The 20,744-nt window shown below is 54.1% G+C and overlaps 1 protein-coding gene across 2 annotated transcripts in view; it reads left to right on the top strand.

Annotated features, from left to right (window-relative positions):
* PPP2R2B (protein phosphatase 2 regulatory subunit Bbeta) overlaps positions 1–20,744 on the top strand; it is a 66,313-nt gene that overhangs the window by 43,390 nt on the left and 2,179 nt on the right. For both annotated transcript variants that reach the window (XM_027902341.1, XM_027902349.1), the window contains 7 exons: positions 5,006–5,103; positions 6,533–6,698; positions 7,880–7,992; positions 14,959–15,136; positions 16,356–16,520; positions 19,613–19,782; positions 20,311–20,402. In XM_027902341.1, the coding sequence (XP_027758142.1) occupies positions 5,006–5,103; positions 6,533–6,698; positions 7,880–7,992; positions 14,959–15,136; positions 16,356–16,520; positions 19,613–19,782; positions 20,311–20,402 (982 nt within the window). The remainder of the gene's footprint in view (positions 1–5,005; positions 5,104–6,532; positions 6,699–7,879; positions 7,993–14,958; positions 15,137–16,355; positions 16,521–19,612; positions 19,783–20,310; positions 20,403–20,744) is intronic.

Here is a 20,744-nt window from a genome sequence, read left to right as displayed (position 1 = left end):
GGGGGCTGCATCCCTGTCCCCTCAGCAAACCCCCACAGCCCTCTCTCTGTTCGGGGATCTGAAAGGGGAGGAGGGATGTGGTTGTGGTGAGTTATTATCTCACACTTATCAGCATTAAACTGGATTTGGCAACTCATAGCCTGGGATTTGAATGATCTAAATCCTTCATTTGGCAGCCTGGTTTGCTGTTATTTATGGCGCTTCCCGATTTATTATCATCTGCAGTTGGAGGCTTTGTGTGTGGTGCCGTCCACCGAGTGATTTATACAGATAATAAAGAGAGTGGGGTGTCCAGACCTGTGGTCTTGATGCCCCTCACAGCCTTTCCTTTCCCCGGTGCCAGAGAGCAACAGAGCTGGGAAGGGTCTGGAGCCCAAATCTGATGAGAAGCTGCTGGGGGGGCTCAGCCTGGAGAAAAGGAGGCTCAGGGGGGACCTTCAAACTCTCTACAACTCCCTGGCAGGAGGGTGAGCTGGGAGGGTCAGGCCCTGCTCCCAGGGAACAGGGGACAGGACAGGAGGAAATGACCTCAAGCTGCACCAGGGGAGGTTTAGGTTGGATAACAGGAAAAATTACTTCCCTGAAAGGGCTGTTCAGCCCTGGCACAGGCTGCCCAGGGTAGTGGTGGAGTCCTCATCCTTGGAGGCATCTGACAGACGAGGAGATGTGGCACTTGGGGACATGGTGGCCTTGGCAGTGCTGGGGGAATAGTTGGACTCAATGATCTTAGAGGGCTTTTCTAGCCTAAGCAATTCCATGGTTCTGTGTTGTCATGGGCCTGCTCACACTACCCACCCCAAAGGAGACGTGTCCCACTGGGAAAGCACCGGGTAGGCAGAGCCCCTGGGGGCACTGGGGGCACCCCTCTGGCCGGTGGGTTTGAGTCCAGGGATGCCCCTGCCACCATCGACTCCTGCTGTTGTCTGGGGCTCACAGGCTGGACTGGGCCAGTCGGGGCCACGTGCTCCTGGCAGGGGTGGTGGGACGTGTGTGGTGTCCCATGGCCTCCCCACCCAGACAGGTGGTACCAGGGCCCTTCTGCACAGAGCTGCTGCTGAAGCTGGGGCAGGCAGGATATGGTGGGAGCGGGGACAAGGTGCCTGGGATGCTCCAGAAGCAGGGACAGGGTGCTCAGGCCCCTGCCCTGGTGGTCAGAAGGAGAGGGGTGGCTGTGTGGGACAGCTCCCTGCTGGGGATCAGGCTGCTTCAGGGATCCAGGTCTCAGCACCGACATAAGCTTCCCTGGTTTATCTCCTTTCTTTTTAATAACAGTCATTCCCATCCCTGGTGGAGAGCACGCCTTCCTCCACGCTGGGAGAGGGGGAGGGGGGTGTATTGTAAATTTCCTATTTTTCTGATAAAACTGTATCGCTACGGCGGAAATCAAATCCCGTCTTCGATATTTTTAGCACGAGAGCGTGAAGATGCAGCGATGCCGAGGGAAGGGAGGATGGGAGGGGAGGGAGGACGGCGGGGCTGGGTCTCCATGGAAACTGTTTGCTTTAAATTCCCGCATTCGGGGCACTGAGCGTGTAGGAGGTGATGAAGGAAATGAAAAAAGCAAAAAAAGAGGGAAGGGTTTTTTTTTCCTTTCTGTTGTCACAAAACTGCTGAAGGAACCTTAGGAGAAATGGGCATAAATTATTGATCATCTCAGTGCGAATACATGTGCGTTTTAATTAATAATCACCCTGTCATGTCTCTCGAGGGCGATGGGTGGGATGTGCAGGCAGCAGCCGTGACCGGCTGCTGGCAATGGAGGGACCCAGGTTTGTCCAGAGACACCTTTGGAAAGGAGCTGGTGCTGCTCTGTCCTTCCGAGCTGTAACCTCTGTAGCACTCCTCTGTTTCCCTTTGGGATGTTCTCCTGTGCCATGGCAGGCTGCTGTTACTGCCTGGAGACACCTGGGAGAAGAGCTGGCACCTAGCCCCTGGGGTGCCGGGGGATGATGCCCCTGTTGACTGTGGTGGGTTTGATACTTTTGCTCACATGAGGGGTTTTTTAGCATTTAGGGCGGTTTTTTAAGGTATGAAAAGTGTTGTTAGCCAGGCTCTGTTGTTATCCTTGTCTGAAGTCCTGACAGCAGGCATGAGTAAACAGGAGGTCTGGGAGGGTATGTGGACCTGCAATCCCCCCCTCCCTGCAGGTTGCAGTGTAAATGGGTGGGTGGGCTGGGGTGGCACAAGGGTCCCCGTGGTGCCCTGCCCTGGTGTCTCAGACCACAGCCCTGCTGACAGGGTGATGCATTTACATTAGGTCATGTCTGAAAAATGTCTCGCTGCAGCATGGAGTTATTTTTAATTCATTGAAAAGGGAATAACCTAAAACCGGCAGCTGGGGATGGAGAGGATTAAACAGTGCAAAACAGGTATATTTTCAGCTGAGTAATTTTAGAAGGCAGAAGCATGTCTCAGTGAGGGGTGCATGTTAGCACTGCCTGACCATGGCTGCTGAGTTCCCTTGACTGCTGCTGGAGTGGCTGTTCCAAGCCCATGCCCAGTGTGTTCTCCACGTGACACCTCAGTGACGCTCACCAGGGTGGGGGTCCTGCTAAAGGAAGGAAAATGTGTGTGAGCTGGGGCTGAGCTGAGCTGCTGAGCTGGACTTGGTGCCAAACACAGTTTCAGTTCTTGAAGGTGTCTGACTTTGCTGTGGCACCTGTTGGCAGCTGTGGCTGTAGTTACTGTGGGAACAGGAGATGGCTTTGGCTTATCTTGCCAGGGATGTGTTTGTTCTCCTGTGTGTTAGACCCAATGGCTGTTTCATAGAATTGCAGAGGTGTGTTCTGGCTCTGCAGGACCTTCACATGCTGTAGTGAGGTGGGCAGGTTCCAGGAGCACAAATGGGATTTACCCTGCCCCAGTGTCCCTCCCCAACCTCTTAACAGGCATTAAAAATGCCTGCCCTGGCAATGGTTGTGGGACTTTGCTAAATGGGAATGATATTTAACCAATAATTCAGACCCAACCAAGAGAGAAGAGCAGGTGCTCTGAAGAAGTTCAAGATCCATTCCATAACTTTCGCCCAAAAAGACTGACATCCCTGCCGGGTGCTGCCCGTGCCTGGCTGCAGCCCACCCCACTGGTGTGAGCCTGAGTGGAGCTCAGCCCCTCTGCAGTGCTCCTCGGCCTTCCTGAGCATTGGCAGCAGATGGTTAAACCCTTCCTGGCATCCATGTGCCTGAGGCACACAGGTTCCATGTGAGGGAACAAAGTGCTTTGCCTTGGAGCTCTCCAGCTCAGTGCCAGCCAATCCAGCTGTGTGTGCCTGTGAGTGCTGGTGGGTTTGGTGAGCACTGGTGTGTGTGGTGGGCACTTGTGTGTGCCAGTGAGTACCCTCCACCACTGGGACAGGGTGGCTGTTCTAACACACGTCTGCCTGGAGTCACTTGCTCGGCTGAGATGGTGTCTGGGGCAGGACAGAGGAGTGTGGGTTTGGGGGAGCCTTTGGTCGTGTGAGGGGACTCTGAGGTGCCTCCCCTGGGTGATGCCACAGCTTGGGGCATGTGTTTGGTGGGTGCTGCCTCGGCTAGCGTCCTCAGGACAGACCCTCAGTGGTCCCAGCAACACCAGGAGCCAGAGCCAGTCGCTGCATTTCATCTTTTCTTATCTGCTGTGGTAACTTTATAGTCTGTATCTGAGAGGGATAAAACTTATGGGAGGGAGAAGGGACAACTCAGGTTATGTGGTTCCAAGGCTTTCTCTGCTGGCACACAACAGAGCTGATAATCAGGAGTGCTCAGAGGTCTCTGAGGTGCCAGTGCCTGGAGCCCGGGCAGTGCCATGGCCTGCGTGCACATCCAGGGTTTGCAGCCAGGCCAGCACCAGGGTCTGCCCCTTCCCAGAGCGGCGGGGCTGCAGCCCTGGGCTGTGCAGCCCTGTCAGCCCTGGTGCTGCAGAAATGAGAGGGACAGGGAATGCAAATGGCAGGAGTGAGCTGGCAGCTGTCATGGCCAAGTACTGCTCATTGCAGAATTCATCCTGCACCCAGTGTTGGGGCTCCGAGGCTGTGGTTACTCTTCCAGTTTCCCGGCTCCGTGCTGGCCGAGTGTGGCTCCCCAGGCAGTGGGTGAGCACCAGTTGGGCAGTAATTGCTGTGGAATTAACCTCTGACATTCTTCTAAAAATAGGCCCAATAAATCCAGTCATTAGCAGCTCCCGTCCGCGTTGCCTGAAGGGTAAACACTGCAGATTAAAGCGTTTGCAGTTACAGGTCCCCTCGCTTCTCCCGCTGCTGAGCCCAGCACCCTGGAGATGGCACCTTGGTTTGTGGGGAAGGGGAGTGATGTGAGCGTGGTGGCCTTTGGGCTGATGGAGGGCTGAAAGGTGTTGCTTTAATTTACCTTGGTAGGCGATAACAGATTCGGCAACGGGCAGAGGAAAGCAGCAGTGTGGATGTGTTCACCTGGGCTGCTCTGCCTGGAGAGCTCAGAGGCAGAGGACAAATGTGTCCTCATTCATCTGCGCCCTCTCCTCTGAGGGCAAAGGGAAACCACCACCCCAGACAGAAGGTGGCAGAAGGGCCAGATGGGAGCGAGACCTGCCCAACACCTGGGTGCCATGGCAGGTGCCAAGATGAGGTGCTGGGGCACTGGTGGCACCGAGCCCTCCCCAGGTCCCAGGAACCGAGTGATGGGGTGATTCCCCAGGACACTGCCATGCCACCCAGCCCTGTGCCTGTGCTGCCAGCAGCAGTCCCCGGGCTGCATTTAGCACAGGCACAGTGCCTGGAAATCCCCCTGGGTCTGGTGTAGGGGCACAGGCCAGGGCAGGGGGGCAGGAGCACCGGGCAGGAGCACCAGGCAAGTCTGGGCTCATGACAGCAGAGTTCCAAAATGCCGGGTCCGTTTAGCGTTAGAGACAATAGAAAAGCAGGGATTTATGGAGATGCCACAGGGGATGGAGCACTGACAGGGCGTGTAGCTGCGCAGGGAATGGCGCTTTCTGGATGCCTGCGGAAGCCAGGCTGCAGTTACTTAAATTGTCTTTGTCTTCTCCTTCCCAGCTGACATCATCTCCACAGTCGAGTTCAACCACACCGGAGAGTTACTGGCAACAGGGGACAAGGGGGGCCGGGTTGTAATATTTCAGCGTGAGCAGGAGGTAAGTGCCAGTGAATGCAAAATGCCCATTTTATCCTTTTAAGCGAAGCGTCCTGCTGTTTCCTAATCCGCCTGTGTCACTCCTAACCTCAGGGCTCTCCTGGCAGACTCCAAGCTGAAAAGCCACTATTAGCATCAACAGGGTCAGATTTCCTCCTGTCAAACACCCTCCAAAAGTCACATTTCTTGCATCCTTCTGCTCCAGGTGTAATGAGGGTCAGGTAGCACGTCTGAGCGTGTGGTGAGAGCCTATCTCAGAGCTGACACCACCCCAAGAACCACCTCACACCACCAAAATTCTGGAAAGTGTAGATGGATGCAACAAGCACATTTCCCTTCCAAAACTTTGCCCAGGAATTGTTAGCAAATGCTTTGCTGGAAGCTGGTGGTCACGCCTGCCAGGGTGGTGTGTGCTTGGCCCTCAGCCCTCAGCATGGCCCAGCGCTGGTGGGTACCCTGCCAGCCTGGCTGGAGGAGCTGTGCTGGCTCCCACCACCAGGAAGGGTCCCCACCATTTCTGAAGTCATCCTGGTTTGCTGCTCTGCCCCAGGCTGAGCCGGTGGGACCTGTCCTCCCCCACGCTGGAAGGGATGAGTCAGACCTGGCCATGAGACATGTTACAGTTTTAAATTTTTCTCAAAAGTTAAAGCCTCAAAATTATTTCTCTTTAGGCTGGAGAAAACTCAATGGTTAAAAGTTGCATGTGTAGACACTCATCAGCCTTTCCATCACTATTTCATTTCTCCTTTCCCTCTTATTTCATTACTCTGCTGCTTTGCTTGAACTTTAAGCCTCCAGCATCACTTGGGGTGTATCCACTCAGCTCCTGCTCCAGGGGACATGTGGGGCTTCACCCCCCCAGGCGTTCCATCTGTGTGTGGGAGGTTCATCTCCATGGTGGTTTTACTTAATTACCTCAGCCCTGTTTGGAGCCCGGTGCTGTTGGTTCACTGGTGGCGTTTGCAGATACTCGGTGTCTTCCAAGCACTGAACTGGGGCACAGCGTCAGTTCCCACAGGGACCATGTCCTGCTTCTTGCTGTGTTATCCTTGCTCTATAGCCATGGACCCATTGGGCAAACGCTGCCCATCCCATACCGGTGGCTGCTGCCAGTGGCTCCTCTGTGGCAGGTCCGGCATCCAGGAGGAGCTGGAGCTCCTTCCCACCCATTCACTGGGGACAATCAGTGTTGTGGGATCTGTTCCTGCTATGCTCCCTCTCCATTCCAACTCTGTTCCTTCTCCATTCCTCCTCTGTCCCCTCTCCATTCCTGCTCCACTCCCACTCTGTTCCCACTGAGCACACCAGGAGTCCTGGTGCCAGGAGAGGCCATCCCAAGGTGTTCAGCCCTGTTCTTGTGTTGCCTCACAAACCCCGGAGAGCCCCGAGCCCGCTGCCAGCGCCTTCATCTCCTGCCTCTCCCTCTGCAGAGCAAGAACCAGCCCCACCGCAGGGGAGAGTACAATGTCTACAGCACCTTCCAGAGCCACGAACCGGAGTTCGATTACCTGAAGAGCCTGGAGATCGAGGAGAAGATCAATAAGATCCGATGGCTGCCGCAGCAGAACGCGGCCTATTTCCTGCTCTCCACCAACGGTACGTGCCCGCGGCCGTGGGTGCCTGGGCTGGGAGAGAAAGGGAGGTGGAGGGAGGGAGACTTCTTCCTTGCTGACAACTTTTATTTTTTATTCTTTGGATCCTGGGAACCCTTTTTTTTCTTTTTTTTTTTTTCCTTTTTTTAAGACAAACTGCAGCAGATTTGTTTCAATTTGCAGTTCCGTTCAGCTCAGCAGTTCCATGTTATGTTCTGATAAATATCATGAGGATCCAGGAATATTACTTGGGATGAATGGGACCTTAAGATGGATGTGACTTAATTACTTCAGGGGAAAAGGAGGGGTCTAATCATCCTCCATAACCAACTTACTTTGTGTTATAGAATTGACTCTATTGATCATTGTAATAAAATTCAAAGACTTACTAAACTCATTTGAGGGGAGAATCATTGAAATGCAATTAAGATTAATTATACAGCATAATGTTCTGTTAATTGAGTTTTTAAATAGTTTTTTGATTAACAGGGGTATTGCTCTTCCATTTGGGATGGTGTTCCATACGCAGGCAGGTTATCAAAATGATTCTTTTGAAAATACTCCCGTGCTAGGCTGTTTCTTTTTGTTCTTACTGTTACACTAAGATTTTATATCAAACTCCCCAAAGTAGAGTGGGTTAATAAAAACAAAATTAATGGTGTTCCACTGGAGTTGCCGTGTAAGGGAGGCAATGAAGATGGATGATGGGATTGCGTATGAAACCTGGTGGAAGTGATGATAAACTATAGATGGACTCCCTGCCAGGAGGGAGCAAAGAAAACACCATTATTCAGAATAACCCCACATGTTCTTGGGGTTCCTTCCACAAGGGCTCCGTGGCACAGGGGGGTGGGATGCCGGGAGGGGACAGGGAACTGTGGGGGAGGTTGGAGCTGCCTTTGGTCTCTGGTGAGTCCTGGGCTCTGCACAGTTCTGGATGGGAAAGTCAGGATGACTGAGTCAGCTACAGACACCCTGTCGTGTCCTTTGAGGTGTGTCCAGCACACCTGACATGTCTTTACTCCTCTGCAGAGCTGTGCACGAGCAGCTTTCTGTGGGGCCAGGTACATCTGTCACCGTTTCCAGCATGCGGCACTGGGGGACAGGGGATTTTTCCAGCCAGCATGGTCTTGGTGCATCCATCATTGGGTGCCTCAGGTGACGCTCTCCTCTCTCCTCCCCTAGATAAGACTGTGAAGCTATGGAAGGTCAGCGAGCGGGACAAGAGACCGGAGGGATACAACCTCAAGGATGAGGATGGCCGTCTCCGAGACCCCTCCATGATCACCATGCTACGGGTGAGTGTGGAGGGACCGTGGCTGTCAAGGAGCCTTTTATTGCAGGGGCTTGGATGAAAATCCCTGCCGGTGTCACCTGTGTGCCCTGGTACCTGCAGTGCCATCCTGCCATGGTTAGTTGATGTCGGAGGCATCCTTGGTTGGAGGCCAGTGCTTTGGATGGTGAACAGACATGGGAACGGAGGAGAGAGCTGCTGTGGGGCTGTGCCAACTCTGGGCAGGTGTGCCACCAGTGCCACGTTCTGTCCCATGTCAGGTAGCCCAGTGCCACCCCCCAGGCCGTGCCCATCCTGGTGGTTAGGCAGGACATGAGCCTGCCTAACCTGGAGCATTCACTCATGCAGCTGCTGCTGCTGTGGGAGCAGAAGTACTTCTCTACGTGAGATTTCCTTCTGGTCATGACAGTAAGCAGACCAGCCCAGCTTGTAATTTGTTATCATCCTGTCAGAATTTGCATTGTGAGCACTTGTGGGTTCTGTATTTATAATATAAAACTGTTACTGTGATTACCCTGGCCTCACTCTGTCGCTCCCAGTTCCATTGTGGATGACGCCATTGAGAACCCCGGGCAGGTGGTTCATTCTTGTCTCCATACAGGGTTGCTCTTGGTGCCTGGCAGCATTTTTCTTTACAGAGCAAGAGACCATTTATTTCATGTAGATGTGTATCTGCTGTTATGTTCAGGCAGCATTTCCAGCCTAACATGCCATTGCCTGACAGCATGTTGGAGAGGTTTGCTTGGCATCCAGCTGTTGGAGCTGGGGCTGTCAGCCCTCAGTGGGGCAGGAAGCGGGGTTTGGAAAAGCAGAAGTGTTAAGGGTGTTACCCCAGGTAGTGCTTCCTTCTCTGGCTAAACACACTGGGAAGGCCCTGGGATTTCCTTTTCCCCTGTGGAAAGGCATAGTGAAATATCAGAGAACTGGACACTACTGGAGTCCACTCTCTGCCTCAAAAGTTTCAGCCTTTGTTTTACTCTCAGCCCTTTCACTCCTGGCAGCAGCTCGGTGCCGTGTGGCTGGAGGAGTTGCTGTTTGGTGTCTGCCAGTGCACCAGGATCAGGCACTGCCGTTGCTGCTCCCGGTGAGCGGCCCCGCGGGAGCGCACAGCTCCTGCTCCACCACGGCACCGGGAGGTAAAACATGCTGTAAGTGCTCGGTGTTATGGTTATTGGTATCTGCTGTGCAGTGCCTGCGGTCCCTGAGGACAGAGGATTGAGGAGGCTTCTGCCAGCTCTGTTTGATCTAATGTTTTGATGATTTTACTTAGACAGATATTTACATAGCTGTAACGGTTTTGCTGCAGCTTGGTGTATCTCTGACATGTAATTGTCCTGTGATGCTTGTGCTTTGGAGTAAAGCCACATCCATCCACGGTTTAATTTTCAACCACAAACAAGCAAAAAAGGGTTTTAAACCCACCTTGATGCAGTCATTCCTCACCCATTTGGTTTAATGGTTTAAATGCGCTTGATGAGCATCATCCTCTGAGGAATTTCTAACCCACATAGCGCAAAAGGAATATTTAACTCTGCTTAGGGTGTGAAGTGTGGTGTTTGCTGTCAGTAGAAGAGCTCTGCTGATTTGAATCACCCCAGGTCTAATAACTGCAGCCCTTCAGCCTCGTGTAACAGCCTCGGCGTGCCTCCTGAGTGCCGCTCACCGTACCTGTGCCAAGGGATGTGTGCAAAAGATAATTGACACAAGTAATATTCAGGGCTTAAACCCTTTCAGAGAGAGAATGTGTTTGCTTTGGTCCCTCCCAGAGCAGTCAGTCGGTGGTGCCACCCTGGGTGCTCTGTCCCACGGAGCCGGTGGGCACCGGGTGCTGCAGGCGTTTGGCGTGGGCTGTGCCGCTGGTGGGAAGGTGCGATGGGCTGGGCTGTTGTGTGCCCGATTCTTCGTGTTTGTAGCTGTCACAGAGCCCTCTCTGATTAGGAGCTGCCTCTTCACACTCTCCAGCAAATTCCATCATAAATCCTGGTTTGTATCTCCCATTTTACCGAAGCACTCAGAGTTCTTGGCTCCTGTGCACAGTTTCCCAGGGAGGCTGTGCTGTGCCCCATTGCATCCAGTGCCCCTGGCAGCAGCCCCAGAGTGGCTGTGATGGGAGATGCCTCGGAGATGAGGGCTGCTGTACTGCTGTGCTGCTACTGCCTTTCTGCCCCAGCAAAGAGATTTGTCTCTTTTCCTTGTATACATTCCACAGAGCACTTCAGTGGCGAGGCAGTGTGGGCCATTTGGCTTTTTTTGGCTATAAAATGCACATGGCAGAACTAATCAATTTCAAATGTTCGTCAGCAAAGCAGTGCCATGGAAACTGAAAAAAAAAAAAAAAAAGGGGGTTTCCCGTTTTAATTAGTTGCTTCCAGTACCTCAGAGCAGCTCAGGGTGTGACATCCACACACTTGGTTGTGCTCTGGGGTCCAGCCCTTCAGGGTGTGACACACACACTCTCGGCTGCACTTTGGGGGCCTGGCCACTCTGTCCACTCTGGGCTCGCCACCACACACTGGGAATCTGCCGTGCAGATCGGGGTGTGCTGGGGGGATGCTGGCTCAGAGTCACTGACCTTTCAGATATTTTTTCCTCTTTTTTCCACAGCAGTGACACTGCTTGTATCTGTGTCCAGACATGCTGTAACAGCAACGTGCCAGGCAGGGTTATCACATGGGTTTGAATCACTGTGAAGGGGGTTTGGGAGCATGGCTGTGTTTCTGCACAATCCTCCCTGAAAAAGCAGGGAAAATGTGAACTGCCTGGTGGGGTTTTACTGACATGGGCTATTTTTCAGTGGGAGAAGTAAGCTGAAAAACCATCTTTTCAAATCATCACCTCTTTAAGGGCAATGCAGTTCTGATGGGAGTAGCATGAGGAGTTCAGGGGTTTAACTTCAGATAAGAAAAATGTTCTGTTTGTTCTCTGAGGTCTCTGCAGGCTCAGGTGGGTCTTTAGTGGGCACTGAGTCCGTGCCCATGTTCCACTGTCTGAGAACAGCCTCAGGGACAGGCAGCAGAAGGAGTGGTGTGAATGCAGTGCTGGGCAGTGAGGGTCATGTCTGGGGACAAGAGATGGGACTGCAGCTCCATCAGCTGTGTGGATGAGCAGTGAGGCAGCGGCTTTGTCCTCCCACAGGAAGGTCCCTTCCACATATCACAGGGCAGGTCTAATGTGACAAAATCCTGAGGAGCGTGAAATTGTCAGTCTGCCATGAAAATAGTGTTTGATGCTCATTTTGTCTGCAAAATATTAATCTGGAGGGGACATTGGGCAGTCACAGAATGGGCCTTGTGTAGGTAGGAAATGAATGGGGAGTGTGCCTGGGGGAGCTCAGCTGCTGGAGGAGCTCAGCCGCTGGGGTGGGTGGAAAACTCACTGGATTTATCCCTGAGCGCTCGCTCTGCTCCTGATTTGCCAGGGACTGGATTATAGTTTCCTTCTCGCAGACCCAAGGCTGGGGTCAATCCAGGCTTCGGTTTGACTAATCCCCCTTGTCCAAATCCTGTGGGAGGCTGTGGAGCAAGCTGGGCACCAGCCGTGCTGGTGTGGAGTGGGGGGTGGGCTGGGGGAGGGGGATTGCACAGTCACCTGCTGGGCTGGCCTGGCATCACCACTGCGCTGATCCAGCACCACCAGCTGTGCTGATCCGGCACTGCTGCTGTGCTGGTCCAGCACCACCACCCTCAGCTCTCACTGGAGAGGGATGTGCGTCCTGCTGTGAATGTAGGAGCGAGGAAAGCTCTCCCCACTGGTTCACAGCATGGCTGGTCCAGCTGAGCGTGGCTGTGCCTGTCGGGGTCACAGGGGGAACTGCCTGCAGCTGGTCCTGCTGCACCTGGCAGGGAACCACAGAGCTATGGCTGCAACTGGTGCTGGGCTTGGTCACCCTGGCAAGGTGGGGATTGGGTAGACACCTAATGGATTATTTGTGGGGATTATTTAATGGCCAACTGCTCAGGTTGAGGTTGGCTCTCAGTGTAAATCCAGTGTGGTCCATTGGACCTAGAGGGTTTCCATGGTGGTAACCAGAAGCAAACCCCCCTCTCCATTGCACAGAAATGGGTAGGTGGTCCCACTGCAGTCAGTCATGTCATATTCACACCCTTTGGGAATTCCTGGCCCCTGGTGTGTCCCACGAGGATTTGCAGCATTGTTTTCCCTTTGTGTGCAGGTAGTTGGGTCCGTTCCCTCTGTGGGGCTGTGTGGGAGGTCCATGTCCCCGCCTGACCCCCAGTAAGGGGCAGCTCAAACCTGGCACACGTTGGCTGTGGGCTTTGGGAGGTTTGTGACCGCGCTGTCCCAGGAGCTGAGCCCTCGATCCTTTCCCCCACATATTGACCTGTGTTTTGCTAAAGCTGCTGCCACGTGGCAGCTCTGGGCAGAGGAGGAGGTGTTCCTGAGAAGCACCGAATCTCTGTGGCTCCACAGGCCACGTCCATCACAGCAGCTGTGAATGACATGGAGAGCTCGACCACGCAGAGCTTTTCCACAAGGGAGCATTGGGTGACAGCCGACATGACAGACAATGAAAGGGGAAGCCTGATGGGGACAGGGGCAATTACTGACACCGCATCCCTGGCGCTGTGGTCCTTTGCTCAGGGCTGGAGGTGGCAGGAGAATGCACAGTAGCAGTGGTGGGAAGGCCAGCTCCCTCCACTCCAACCACTGAGAAAATGAGTTTTACAGCTCAAGGGCAGGTTAGTGTCTCATAAACTCGGGGAAGCCTTTGCCAGACACAGGGAGAGGGATCAAGTGTCATGTGTGCTTGGAGTGCGTGGGATGTCTCTTCTGCAGTGGGTGCCTGCTAAAGGCAGGACGAAAAATTAAGACATATTTTGTTTTAAATGAAAAATGACTGGAATTCCCCCCTTCCTGAAAACAGAAAGTAATTGAATTTATTAGTGCTTTATTTTATTTGACAGTCTTTCTGTGTACTTGATGCGCTTTGTTACACTGAATTACCCTTTAATAATGGGGGTGTGTGACACCAGAGCCTGCCCTGAGGTGGGCTCTGGAACTGGAGCAGGGATTTGTAAGGAGGCCTCTGCTGTTGAGGATTGCCATGGCACTGCTGATAGAGTCGGGTTGGTTGGGCAGATGCTGACTCAGCCTGTGCCTGCTTCAAAAAAGCACAAGACTCAGTTCCAGTTGCTGTCACATTACCCCATTTGTTGATGTTCCCTCTCCACCGCAGCTGAGGGCTGGACAGCTGTTCCCCTCAACCATCCTAAGCCAGGGTTCCCTGCACTGCATTATCCCACTGTTGGGGGACAAGCTTTTCGAACCAGTGTGTGCTCCTGGCACATTCCTGGCTGCTCCTGCCTCAAAGTGCTTTCAGGGTTAAATCCTGATTGCTGATATCCTTAAGCAAAAGCTCGCAGCATGTGGGTGCAGTGATTTCCATATTTCAGTGCAGATTCTTCCCACTGTAGCAGATAAAAACCCCTGCCTTAACAAACCAGTCACGCATGACCAGGTTTGTCACTCCGGTGGGGTTTTGTCTGGGGATGGGCCAAATCCCAGGCATAAAAAAAGTCTCCCCAGGATTTAGCTCTGAAGTAACGTGGAGAATGTTCTTGGCTGAGGAGTTTGTTGTGCCACCGTGGTTGTGAGTGGCTGCCATGTAGGAGTGAGTAGGGAGTTGCGCTGGGGCAGTGGGAACTGCAGGCACCCACAGTGCTGGGATCAGCCCGGGACTGCAGGCACCCACAGTGCTGGGATCAGCCCGGGATTGCCTGGACTGTGGAAGGGGAACAGTCTGGGCTTTCCACAAGCTGTACCTGGTCACACAGAGTCACTTCGCTGAGCAGAATCCCCTGCTCAAGCCTTCTCTGTGCTTGTTTTTGTTCCCAGCCAGGCTCTGTGAAGCTGCTGAGCCCTTTCTCGTTGTAGAACCATCGTGTTCCCGGCGGTCGGGCTGACAGCCGGTCCCTGTGGTCCTAGAGCCGCTGTCCCCCGTCCCCAGCTGGCTGAGCAGAGTCCGTCAGCGCAAACGATGCATCATTGGCTGTGTCAGGTGGAATTAGCAGGCAGGCTCGTCACATTAGGCTCAGGCTCTGAGCTGGCAGCGCCCGTGCTCTCGTGTCACTCGAGCTGGCTGTCACTCCCATCCCCACCTCTGCAGCCATGGGAAATCTCTTCAGGCAGCACACAGATAATAAAAGTAATGAAGTAGCTGGAGGGAACAGCTCACTGGCGAGCGGGAGCACGGACTGACACATTCCTGGTGTATTAAGTTTCCTTCAAAGCATTGTGTCCGAAGTTATTACTGACCCCACTCCTCGCACACATGGTCCCTACTGCATCTCCCCATGCCCTCTGGGTTATGCTGATTCATCTAAAGGCAATTCTGTCCCTGATCCTTCCCTCTGTCCTTGCTTGTGTGTCCCTCGCTCTGTCCCTTTTCATCTCCTACCTCCGTCAGTTTGCTGTGAGGCAAATGCAAAGAGGTTAAAGGAAAAATTGTGCTGACCTGGCTCTCTCAAGAAATGTATTTCTGTTAGAAACGCTCTAGGAATTTCAGATCCCAGCTATCAGTGACAAAACAAGGCAGAAGCAGTTTTTTGTTTTGTTGTTTTGTTTTGTTTTGTTTTGTTTGGGGTTTTTGTTTGTTTAGTTTGTTGTTTTGTTTTTGGTTTTGTTTGTTTGTTTGTTTCAAAGCTGGAGCAGTTGCTGCAGCTAGATCAGAGCCTGCTTTACTGGGCTCTTGCTGCTTCACTGTGCTCTAACCATCCTGGAGCCTCCCTCAAAATCAGAAGGCTTTTTGATTTTGCTCGTCCTTCTGTCGTACACTTGAGAAGGCATTAGGTTTTCCTGGAGAGAGTCTGTTAGGCAGGTGGGATGGAGCGCCGGCAGCCAGAACTCTGTGGGACGCTGTGGGGGTGTGTCCCCATGCTGGGTGCTGGCGTGAGTTGGGGGGCACGGCCAGACCCTGTCCCTTGGTGCTGATGCTCTGCTCCCCATCCTGCAGGTCCCCGTGCTCCGGCCCATGGACCTGATGGTGGAGGCCACTCCGCGGAGGGTGTTTGCCAACGCGCACACCTACCACATCAACTCCATCTCCGTCAACAGCGACTACGAGACCTACATGTCAGCAGACGACCTGAGGATAAACCTGTGGAATTTTGAAATCACAAATCAAAGTTTTAGTATCCTTTGGTGCACATGGCCCTGGGGACAGCCCTGGATCCTGGTGAGGGCCTGTGCCTGCGGGGATGGTGACCAGGCACTTCAGTGGCTCACTTGGCTCCGCAGGGGTCTCGGTGCCTCAGTACAGGAGCTTCACCCTCTGGCAAGGCTGGCAGGGGCTCAGGAATACGAAGTAGTGCTGCCTGCTGTGCATCTGACTGCAGAGTGCCTGAGGTGCCCAGTCCCAGGTGTCATTACCAAGGCACTGCCCTCTCCTCTCTGGCTCTGCTGCCGGCGGGATGCTGGGCTGTGTCCCACGAGCACACCCAGCCATCGCACCGAGCCGCTCCCTCCACGGCACGGGGCTCAGCTGGCATCGCCACTGCTGCTGCTGTCACCTGCTGTGTGGGTGACACGTTTCTGAATTTGCCTGCAGGGTCTGGTGGGATGGGTGGAGGGAGGGGGATCTGCAGGTGGTGGAGGAGACAGACGCCTTGGGGAAGATGGAGACACTAATGGTGCGGTCCCCGTTATACCCTGCAGCAGGTGACAGGCTGCCAGTCACCGCCGTACAAATGAGGTCGTGCCAGTCACCCTTGTAACAGCTGCAACGGAAATAATAACACGGGGCACTAATCATCAGTGATATTTATATGGTGTTTCCTGCCGAGAAATCCCTGGGGCACAGTTTAGGCAGCTGGAGAGGATTTCAGCAGTCACAGGCGTGTGGCTGTGGGAGCTCAGAGTGGGTGTGGGAAAGTAGGGCTGCAGTGCCTGCTTTTTTTCAAAGATGAGGGTGAGGAGAACTAAATCTGGGTCAAACCTCAGGTTGTTCAGATGGCCCCAGGGACTTAGAGGGGGTTTTCTGTTGGCTGTTGTGCCCTGATTTTGAGCTCCCAAGCTGCAATAAAAGATGTTTACTCTGGCCTGGGGTGTAAGGACAGATCAGGTCTCGTGCCCCACAGAGGGTCTCCTGGCTGTGGTTCCAGAGCTGGGGTTCCCAGCTGAAGAGAAAACATTGTTGGATGTTGGCTCTCCCCTGTGCTGGTGGGGGCTGGGCTCGCTCTGTGCTGCAGCTTTTCCCCAGGATGGTGCTGCCTGCCAGGAACGCCCAATTTGCCTGGGGTGAGGGGAAGCCCCCGTGCCCAGAGACGTCAGCAGGAGCAGAACAGGAGGAGACCCCACGGGAGGAGTGGGATTTGGGCTGGGCCGTGTGGGCTCCTTGACTCGCCCTGCCAGACATCGTGGACATCAAGCCAGCCAACATGGAGGAGCTGACGGAGGTGATCACGGCCGCAGAGTTCCACCCGCACCACTGCAACACCTTCGTGTACAGCAGCAGCAAAGGCACCATCCGGCTGTGTGACATGCGCACCGCTGCCCTCTGCGACCGCCACGCCAAGTGTGAGTGCGGGGCCCCTTGGGTTAAAGGAGCACCAAAAAGGGAGTGTGGAGACCCACCTGGGTTTGGGTCTGCCCTACTGCCTTGTCTCCTTCTCCCCCTGGTGTGCCAGGCTCCAGTCCCCCATGGCCACCCACCCTCACACATCCTGCCTGTCCCCAAGAGGAGCAGCTTCCCCTGTGTCCTGGCTCCACAGTTTCTGGGGAGGAGGTTAAAATCACCGTGGTGATGTTTTGGGACCAAAGGGCTGCAGGAATGTCAGTGCACAGCAACTACTGAGCTGTCAATTCCAGAGACAGGGATCACTGTATTCCTTCAGGCTGTTTGTCCAAACAGCCACGGGTCTTTTTGTCAGCTGTGGTTGATGCCACAGGGGTCAGGAGGGGCAGAAAAGCCCCCTTGAAGTTCAGCGTAAAGTGATAGTAGGGATAGGTGAGCTGCTGTGTCCAGTGCAGTCAGTCCTGGCTCAGCCTGCATGTGTCAGGTGGTGCTTACTGGGAATATTCTCCTTGTCAACAACTGCTCAGTGGAACGTAGACAAAACACCATGGTATTCATGGGTGAGCTGGCAAATACCTGCTGCTGCTCCTTGTGCCCTGGCAGCTCCTGGAAGGCAATCCTGTGCTGGGCACAGTGAGGGAAGTCAGACACAGAGGTGGGACAGACTGAAGGGGTTTGGTACCTGCCTTAGGACAAAGAGGTGTGGGAGAGCCCTGGGCTGCTGTGCTACCTCCCTGGGCAGCCAAACCGCTGTGTCTCCTCTTCTTGTGGGAGTTTGCTTCAGAAGGTGGCCAGTATCCCATGGGAAATTAAGGAGATCAGGTTGCAAGGACAAGATGCACAAACTGGGTACAGCTGACTGCAGCCCCCCGCTAACAACCTGCCTCCAGCAAGCCCCTGGCTGTGTTTGGGTTTAGGTCTCCTGGTGTGGTAGGGAATTACACCCCAGCTGCTGCTTCTGGGCTCCTGAGCCACAGTTGCTGTCCAATACCTGTTTTAAACCCGGGTAAAGCAGACAGAGGAAAGCTCACATCGCTGGTGGTAGTTTGGGAAATACTGAATGGCAGTTTTCCCAAATGCTGAGGAAAACACACCTGATCTGTCCCTGCATTTCCCAGCCATGGCTCACTGTCTGACAGCAGTAGTTCCCACCTGAAAATCGTAATACAATTAAGGAGCAAACAAAATTCATTTTCCTGACACTTCAGCGGCAGAAGCCCCCAACATTTCCCTTTGTTTGACTGCCTGGTCCCACCAGCCCTCAGCACCTCTGGCCGTGGTGCATCCCGCTCAGTGTGACCTCTCCCGTGACATCTCCTGATTGATTCCCCTCCATCCCTCCGAAGCATCAGCTGCAGTCAATTGTGGTTCAGCAGATGTGGGAGTCGAAATTGAGACAGTTCATCAAAGTTCAAAATGAAAAGCAACATTGGCTTTCGGAGCAAATCCTCCAACGGAGACATTTAATAACTGTCAATATTTAATAAAACTGCTCTGCACATCCCGTCAGGTTTATGTAGATGGTGAAGTCACTGCTTGGGGCAGCTCTGACTTGGTGCTTCTCTTATTAAGGTTTGTTTGCCCACATTATTTGAAGCTTCTCTGTGACATCTGTGTTACCCCTGGTGCAGAGCTGGCCTGAGGGAACAGCAGCTTTGATAGAATACACACTCCGTGGGGATGTGAGGAGCTGATAGGAATGTCTTCTCTGTGGGGACACTGTGAAAACCATGTGCTGTAGCACTCAGAAGGGCAGTGGCCCTGTGAGGGGATACCTGCCCTGGCTCACCAGGCACACAGGAATCATGTGCATTATCTGAAGCATCACGGCAAGCCAGAGGGGAGACTGGGATCCCAGGAGCAGCTGGTAATGCCAGCAAAAGCAATCCTTTTTGGAAAGGATGTGGAAAGCGAGGTAAAGCCCCACTGGGGGTTCTACAGTTATTTCTGTGTAGCAAAAGGTATCGGGCTTTCCACTTTAAGGAGCTACCTGTGATTGTACCTGCCAAGCTTCTGAACCACAGGCTCAAGGCACAGCCCCCTTCCCTCGGGACCCGCCCTGCTGACTGTGCTGCTGCAGCGCTGCTGAACGGTTGTTCTTTGCTGAAAGCAACTCCAGCTTTGGGTAGAAATAAGAAGCTGCTGTGATCAGGCAGCTCACAGCTGCAGCTTCACCCTCCAGCATTGCAGGAGTGTCCCTGCCACAATCCCTCCTCCCCTCCCCGTCCGTGAGCTGGCACTGCTGCCTTTGGGGGAGCCCCAGCCAGACTGGGCACTGCTGCTGCTGCCCAGGCACGGGATGGAAAGGCTGTCGGTCCCCCGAGGAGCAGGATCACCGTGCAGCCCTTCGGGGCCATCTCAGGGTTCGGTCAGGTCGCCACAGAGAGGGGGCTGGGGAAGGAGGGAGGGCTGGCAGAGGGAGCCGGAGCGGGCAGGGCAGCGCCCGCTCGGTGCCAGAGAAAATAGGTTCGTTGTGTAAGAGAGAATTAGTGCTCAGAAATCCTTTCCATGAGCTCAGCAGCCCAGATCTGCTTCTGCAGCAGGAGCAAAGCCACACAAAAGCCTTCAGCTTGAAGCAAAAATAGCTGCCCCAAGCCCCTGCCCTGCCTGGCTGCCGGCTTTGGTTCACAGACCCACTCGGGACTGGGCAGCACCACCCCTTGTGTGTGCTGGGACCTCTGGCATTGCCTGTGTGTGTGCTGGGACCCTGGTCAGGGCACTGATATCACTTTGGAATCAAATCTGTAAAATATATTTAATTTGGAACTTTATTGGTCTCCTTCAATCTGTGATTTATTCAAAGACTGATCAGATCAAATATGGAGGTTGCAGTGACTATAATATATTTACATTGATGTCAGTTATGCTGCCTGCCAATTCCTGGAGAGCAGAGGTGCTGTGCCAGGGGCCCAGTCTCCTGGGCTATCTGTAGGATCAGTCTCCACTGATCCTTCCTGTGTACAGCAGTATAGCTCCTGGGATGCCCACTTCCCTCCCAGGAGGGAGTGCTGGGAAGGGGTGGCAGGTCCCTGGCCTGGGATCAGGGAGCTCCTGCCTTGGTTGATGCCAGGACTTGTCCTTTCCTCTTCCACAGTTTTTGAAGAGCCCGAAGACCCGAGTAACCGGTCATTTTTTTCTGAGATCATCTCCTCAATCTCTGATGTCAAATTCAGCCACAGTGGGAGGTACATCATGACCCGGGACTACCTCACTGTCAAGGTGTGGGACTTGAACATGGAGAACCGGCCCATCGAGACCTACCAGGTGAGTGTGGCACTGCTGGACACCTGCACCGGTGGGACACCCACTGAGGTCCTTCCTGAGCCATGGCCTGGGCTGGCGTTAGGAGTGGCAGGTACACACCTGCTGAGTGGGAGCTTTGTGCCTTTAGATGGTGGAAAGCAAATGAAGAGTTGTTAGATATGGCCTGGAGTGGCCAGGTGAGCTGTTAGCACATCCCCAGGCTGGGGATGGGTAAGGAGGGGAAACTCAGGTGCTGGTGGCTGGGACAGCCAGGTGGGAGGCCTTGTGCAGAGCAATAGCCCTGTCCCTGCCACCCTCTGCCAGGGGACATCCCCTGTCACTGGCCGGTGCCGTCCAAGCCATATGAGGAGTGTGGCTGAAGGTTTTTACAGGAGAAGGGTGGCTGTGGCAGGGCACAGGGTGCCAGGCAGTGCCCAATGCTGACAGCTCAGCTGGGCTGGGCTGGGCTGGGTCCATCAGCTCCCAGTGAGCACAGGGCTGGGTCTGCTGGTCAGTGTGGGGAGCTCATCCCATCCCTCCTGCTGGCAGGTCCATGACTACCTGCGGAGCAAGCTCTGCTCGCTCTATGAGAACGACTGCATCTTCGACAAGTTCGAGTGCGTCTGGAACGGGTCTGACAGGTGAGCGTGCGGCGGTGGGGCTGTGTCCAGCCCAGGGATGCTCCATTTGGGGTGGGCTGATGGGTTCCACAGACCCTGGCAGCCCCTTCCCCGGCCTTTGGCTGGGTGCAGGATCTGGAGAGGTGCAACAGGGACCACCTGCACCTGCACCCTGTATGTGAGTCTTGCTGGGGTTGTCTGTGAGTCCCGCTCTCTACTGGATGGGATCAGCTCCGTCTCCCACAGCTGCAGAAGGGTGGTGATAGGTTTAGCTCCAGAGTGCCAAAATCTGGGGATGACGAGTATCCAGGTGTGACTCACACTGAGCCAGGCAGCAGGAAGCATGTGAGGCTGGCTGGCCTG

This window comes from Empidonax traillii, unplaced genomic scaffold (genome assembly GCF_003031625.1).
Source record: "Empidonax traillii isolate 1590-97213 ecotype Southwest subspecies unplaced genomic scaffold, ASM303162v1 scaffold22:size5013007, whole genome shotgun sequence".
NCBI classification, from domain to species: Eukaryota; Metazoa; Chordata; class Aves; order Passeriformes; family Tyrannidae; genus Empidonax; species Empidonax traillii.
This window is presented reverse-complemented; position numbering and strand designations above follow the sequence as displayed.